Source organism: Lolium perenne, chromosome 1 (assembly GCF_019359855.2).
Source record: "Lolium perenne isolate Kyuss_39 chromosome 1, Kyuss_2.0, whole genome shotgun sequence".
Taxonomy (NCBI): domain Eukaryota; kingdom Viridiplantae; phylum Streptophyta; class Magnoliopsida; order Poales; family Poaceae; genus Lolium; species Lolium perenne.
In genome coordinates, this window is record NC_067244.2 from 126,577,115 (window position 1) to 126,583,715 (window position 6,601).

The following is a 6,601-nucleotide window of genomic DNA, read 5'->3' on the forward strand; positions in this document are numbered from 1 at the left end:
GCTGCATTCTCCCATCTCGGTGAAAAGCAAAAGCTTCCAGTAACATAGTAGTACTACGAGGATTATCCCCAAGAGATTGTCCCTCAAGAACTTGGTGCTGTGATTGTCCCGTCAAGGCGTCAACATGCTGGGTGACAGCTTAAGGAACATAACCTTACAAACAAGATACTAGCATTATCATACTCTGAATCAAACCTCCATGCTTTTGTGACCGCCATACACAAAACTAGAGGACGCCCGCCGCGAAATCAAGTGCTGCAGCGCACTCCACTACCTGGCCGACAGCGGCATCCCCCACTTCTTCGACGGCATGGGCTTCGTCCTCAGCGCGGGGGTGCTCGAGAGCTGGGCCGGCCGCAGCAGCGAGGCGCTCCAGAACGGCGACGAGGCGCAAATATGCCTCCGCGACGGCGTGTCGTTCGCCACCGCCGCCATCGACGCCGTCGGCGTGGCCGCGGCGATCCTCCCGGCGGGCGACATCCTCCAGCGCGCCTGGTTGCTCGCGGCCGAGCAGCTCCAGACCAAGGCCATCAACGAGGTATGCCTGGCGCGCGACCACTTGCAGGACATGCGGAGCCAGATTTGCCTGCAGTTCATCGACGCCGGGATTATTGTGCATCTTCTTGACTAAGCGCCGAGATTTGTGTGATTTGATTTCTGCTCTAGAATATCATCTGATTCTGATGTAATGTGTGGTCTGTGTTTGCTAGTAGCCGTTAGACACTCTGGCTGACAAACGAAACGCGAACGTGTTCTAATCTGCTGGTTCGGTATCTTGCTGAATCGCGAATTTGGATGGGACTTTTACCAAAATATCCTGTTTAGGAGACTGTCAACACCGTTTAACCCCAGTTGAACATTTTTACTCGTTATTGTTAGATAAGACATACATGATACGTCGATGTTGCGCGATAAAATGTGTAAATATGGGAGAGCATCATCGACGATTATGTCTAAACTTATTTTATCCACATGTTCCATTCAGTACCGTTGTCTTACCATGTTTGGACCATGATCATCACCCGACACACCTTGCCTAGTGGAACCGTATTAGAAAACGAGGGTAATCTACCAAAAAAATCACTCGGAGGGGTAATTAGTGCTACAAATGCAAAAATAGAGGGTTAAATGTTGAATTCACTCAAGTTTTACTACTAATTGCAAATAGGTCTCGGATGGTGATCAAACTCGTGGTTCATACTTGTTTAGATCCTCGATATTCCAGAACGACTATATAAATAGTTTTTAAATTAGACTAAATATTTTGATTTGTTCATATTATCCATATCAAAAGTAATAAATCCTACAACATTTATTTGGTATAATATTTCTTTCAGAAAAATATTAATTATTATGGTTAGTTATCAAATATTAAGGATTTGCTAGTTCTCAGCTAACTTCTAGTCCATTAGATTGTTTTCGGCATCGTGATTCGTTTTGCCCTTGGTGGAGTCTTAGTTGGTTCGTTCTAGTCCTTGTTTCGAGCTTCATTTTGCCGTTGGGATGGCATGTGGAATTGTTTTCGTTGGTGTGGGCTTGGTCCGTCGTTGATTGTTTTCACGCTTGGTGTACTCTGGCGTTGGGTTTGGTAGTAGCGTTCTCTATTATCATTATGGTTGGTTGTCAAATATTAATTATAAAAATATATTATTAGATAAGAGTCTCCCCTTTAGAAAAAGGTAAGAATGGTATTATTATATGGAATCTCTAAGGGTTAAGTGCACTTTTGGTCCCTCATGTGTCGAAAAAGACCAGTTTTGATCCCTCGGCTTTATTATATAAACTTAAGTATATCTAATAACGATCCCTAGCAACAATTTAATGGCAGATGGCTGGTTTTCTATTTGTGTGCTTAGTGGACATGGATTTGGCCGGATTTGATCAACATTTGTGTTCCCGATGGTTAAGGATTTGTCCAGATTTAATCTATACTATTAAATTAAAATAGGCGGCTACCATTATTTTCTGGGCCTAATGTTTTCGAACCAGACTGAGGCACCGAAGTCGAGCCGTCCGAAAACCAGTTATTCGGTCATCCCTTTCCTCGTATGTTAGGTCTAGGAGAAAAAAAAACACGAACGAACTGTTAGTATTGTCTTCCTATATGGAAATCGAATAGGAGGCTATGCTCTGTTCGTCCCGTCGAGGCGTCGAGCAGAGCTAGAACCGAACTACATGATCACCCGTCCCTGACCAGCTCCTCACCCTACAGGAGAAATTAAATCAGGTAACATGTATGGGTGAGGACGGGATGAGGTCGCTGTTATGTTCCTTGGCCATTCACGATTGGCTACCCCACTATTTTATTTGAAGATTTTTCTTTACAATATTTTTCAAATATTTTTTAGAAAATAAACAGACAGAATGGATAAATAATTTTTAAATTTTTAAAACATAAAAAGGAAGAGGGCATGTAAAATTTCTAAAACGGAATAAAATCAAAGAGAGGAAGGTACCGACCAGAAAATACTCATTCTTAGAGATCAAGCCGTGAGCATAATTATACTATAGAACAACAAAATTTACTCGACCAAATAGTTTGACATGAACATGAATAAGAAAGGTGTGCTTCCGCTGATCATTGAAATTGTACAATAACAAAATCTATTTTTTAATTAAAATACATGAATCGAATATGTTTTTTCGATATGGGAGCATTGCTCCGGCCTCTGCATCAATAGATGAACACAACCATATCTTTTATTAAAATAACGAACGAATTTTTAAAACAGTATACTTGTTACAATCACATAGAAACTAAAGCTGTAACAAGGAATAGCCACACAAAGATGAACAGCAAACAAAATCTATCCATCTTCAATCTTCAATCCTTCTAGTGTGCCGCCATCCAGTAGTCTGGAAATAACAATCCCGTGCGACCGTCAAGATTCGGTTGCATCCAATAGCCATAATATCCCGCTGGTCCTCCAGGAGAAGATACGTCCAAAGTTGAATCCAGTGCGCCGCACGAATAATAACCTGCAAAAAATTGGTTCCCTTTTGTTTATTAAACACAATATGAACTATGATGCTAATAGAACTATGACAGGTGCCCAAGAAGTTCGCGTCATCGATTAGCTCTGTGATGCTCAGATCTCCGTGGACTTATGTTGTTCTTCGAGAGCTAGGGTTCATTATGAGCGATCGAGAGGGCAAGGGGATTTCTTCATTTCCCGCCATAACAGTACAACACTTGATATTAAAATCAGTGGTACAAATAATGTCAAAAAGTGGTCAACCATCGATAAAGTGCCGTGAAGGATCATTATTGAACCAAATTAAGTACTCAAGGGCCGGTTTATACAAGAATAGAGTTATGGACTTTTGTAACACATACACGTGTATTTTTCGTTTTATCGCGTTGATGCCACTTTTGAGTCAATTATTATTTTTCCTTCTCAAACTGCATAGCTTTTCTTTTCCTATTTTGCGATCATCTCAAGATGCAGAGCTACGAAGAGCTTTGTCAAACTTGGACAATACTCGACTCAGGCGTTGCGTATTCAGTACAATACGAGATAATATTATTCTTTATGTTCCTTTTAGAATTAGAAGTCATTAAAATAAGCCTTGGAAATATATTTTCTTCTTTTTGTTCCTTTTATATTTCTTCCAAAAAATGAATGATTTTATTAGATGGAGCAACCGAGGCAAAATAGAGAAAGGAACATTTTGTAGCATGATGCCAATTTTTAGCTTTTGGTCACTTAACTCATCTACTCAAATCTTTTTTTTAGCTGATAGAGGAGATACAAAAAAACTAATCACCCCGTCTCGCGGAAGATTTGACTAAATTTATATATATCTACATACTAAATAGTGTTTAGATACATACAAATTTTCACAAATCAAAGATAACTTTCCTGCAACGGAGGGAGTAATACCTTTATTTATAGCCTGGCTACGTCTTATAAATAGGGACAGAGGTGATAAGTCCAAAACATGTGTCCTACTTGATCAACATATAAGTCTAATTTTGTTGGTCCCTAATTTTTTTAAATTTTGTTTCAGAAAAAGGAAACTAGGCACAAAGAAGAATTGAAATAAAATTGAACACTACTTGTTTTAGCTCCTTATTCTGTCTTCAATCTTTGTTGTTGTAGTAACAAAGTGATCATAGTTTAAGAAGATCAATATATATATTAGATATACCTTCATTAGTGCTCAAGGCAAACCGTGTAACGTCAGTTTCTAAAATTTAAATAAACCCGCTCCATTCTCCCATCTCAGTGAAAAGCAAGTAACATAGTTGTACTACGATGATTATCCCCAAGAGATTGTCCCTCAAGAACTTGGTGCTGTGATTGTCCCGTCAAGGCGTCAACATGCTGGGTGACAGCTTGAGGAACATAACCTTACAAACAAGATACTAGCATTATCACGCTCTGAATCAAACCTCCATGCTTTTGTGACGGCCACACACAAAACTAGATAAGTGATCTCAGCACTCAAGCAGAATTGAGCATCTAATACCAGTAATTTCATTCTTGACATATCAACCACTGAAGATTACCATGTATCCTGAGTTCCTGACAATACTAACAAGCAATAGTCCCAGTTCAGTAAAATCAACGCACATCAGCCAACAAAAACTGCCAGAATCCAGGTAGCAGAAGCAGCAACCGACAGTAGAATCGTAGTCTCAAACTCTCGATACGCAAGAACATGCAGGAAGAACGCAATAACGCAAGGGACTGACGAACAAGTAGCGATGAAGTCGCACGGTACCCTCAGTCGGCGGCGGCGGACACATCATGTCGTGCGCGGGCGGCCAGCGCGGCATAAGCGTCGACCTTATCCTTGGCACTCGCGAGGTGCCCGCAGGCTTGGGCGCGCTGGTGCTCGATGACGCCGTCCAAGCCAGGCAGAAACGGGTGGTGCAGCAGGTGGCGGATCATCAGTAGGCAGTCGCAGCAGAGCTCCATGGCGTGGTACGCTTCAACCGCGAGCATCCTGGCGTCCCGGGCCTTCCGCGAAGCCTCCCGCTGCACGCTTGTCATGTCGGGGAGGCCGAGGATTCTGGGGAGCGGCCAATCCGGCGCGTCGCCGCCGCGCCGCGCGAGCTCCCTGGCGTTCCCCAGCATGGACGTCGCGGCGTCGAGGTCGCCGGCCGTGTCCTCGAGCGCCTGCTCGGCGACCTCCAAGATGGTCCGCACGTCCTCGGCCGCGGCGGCGAGCATCGGCGCCGCGAGGAACCCCCGCACGTAGACGATCTTCAAGGATGTCTGGGGGCGGCAGAGGCCCTCCGCCTCCACCATTAACTCCCGGAACTGCGTCTTCCACGCCTCCTCCGCCGCCATCTCTCTCTTCCGGTGCCGGACTGCCGGGTGGGTTTGGATTTCTGATGAAAATGCTTCCCTGCGCTTCCGGTGCCGGCGTGCTCTGAAATAGCTAGGCTGGCGAGGTAGGGCCCGCCGCCGTAACCGACTTTTTACCTCCCGCGCGGTCGAACCCAACGATGGGGAGAAGTTACGAGCGGTTAATTTTTTTTTTTTATCATTGAGAGGGACACGCAGTCAGTGAAAGAGGAAATCAAACTGATATTTGTACTTTTCCTTAAGGCATGTACAATGGTTATATTTTAGTAATGCCACGTAGGATAATTGATGACATGAAGAAAAGAGAAACGTGAAAAAAGACTTCGTCCGAGATGCTCTCTTAGCACAATCCCTCTCACCACATATTTAGGAATATCTCGTTACTAGAGATAAGATTAAAAAAATAACACATTGTATATCATGTTTATCAATATATCTAGACTACATGGCGGGGTTAAGATAAGACAATCTTATCAACCATTGCACATGCCCTTAGAGCATCTCTAGATCCAATAAAAATGACCAAATCCGTAAAATTACCGACTTTTGCAGTTTGATCGAAAATATGCCAAGATCAGATCACGTAAACTAGCCTGACTCGTAATTTTTTTATAGGCACTAAGAACACACGTCCGCGATCCTTTTTTTTTTTTGCGGGAAGGGAAAATATATTAGAGCAACAGTCTTACAGAGAGGTCCACAAGAAACAACAAAAATACAACCAAGCCCCTCTGGACTTCGAAGTCAACAACGACGAGGACGAGCCGACGGCGCGCCGGATCCGCCATTGCTCCACTTCTTGCTTGGATTGGGAGCAACCCCCTCGCGGCCGGGAAGTCGCCGGATAGCGGCCCGTGAAGACCTGCACCCAGCGTCGACGTCAACTTCGTGAAGCTCCAAAACACCTTCACCTCCATCTTCAACAGCAACCAGATCGGCCGCCTCCGATCTGGACAGGGGACAGAGAGCCCGCTCGATCCGAGGATTGCCGAGCTCGAGGGAGACGCGAGCTGGGCGGCGGAACTCCGAGAAGCGCCACCACCGAAGGGGCAAAGCACCGACACCAACAACCGCATCGCCGGCACCACCACCTCCTCTACGCCGACGAGCGAAACCCTAGGGGGTCCTACACATATGTACAACCGCGAATCGGGGATTCCCCGACCTCCCGCCGCCTGAGCGGCCGGCGGAGGGCGAGAAATCCCCAATCCGACGGCGAACTTGGTGGAGCTCCCGGGAAGCTTCAAGAAATCGCCTTTCTACTGTAGCGGGAGAAAGGGGAG

General features: G+C 44.8%; 1 protein-coding gene across 1 annotated transcript; it reads left to right on the forward strand.

Moving 5' to 3' along the window:
- The first annotated feature begins 232 nt into the window (after nucleotides 1-232).
- On the forward strand, nucleotides 233-749 carry LOC127301462 (uncharacterized). The gene has a single exon (XM_051331717.1). It carries the CDS (start codon nucleotides 311-313, stop codon nucleotides 629-631), a length of 321 nt encoding a protein of 106 aa, XP_051187677.1. The 5' UTR covers nucleotides 233-310; the 3' UTR covers nucleotides 632-749.
- The last annotated feature ends 5,852 nt before the right edge of the window (nucleotides 750-6,601 follow it).

Bases quoted from the DNA above. Each gene is read 5' to 3' on its own strand.
- LOC127301462 (XM_051331717.1), top strand. From the start codon at position 311: ATGGGCTTCGTCCTCAGCGCGGGGGTGCTCGAGAGCTGGGCCGGCCGC.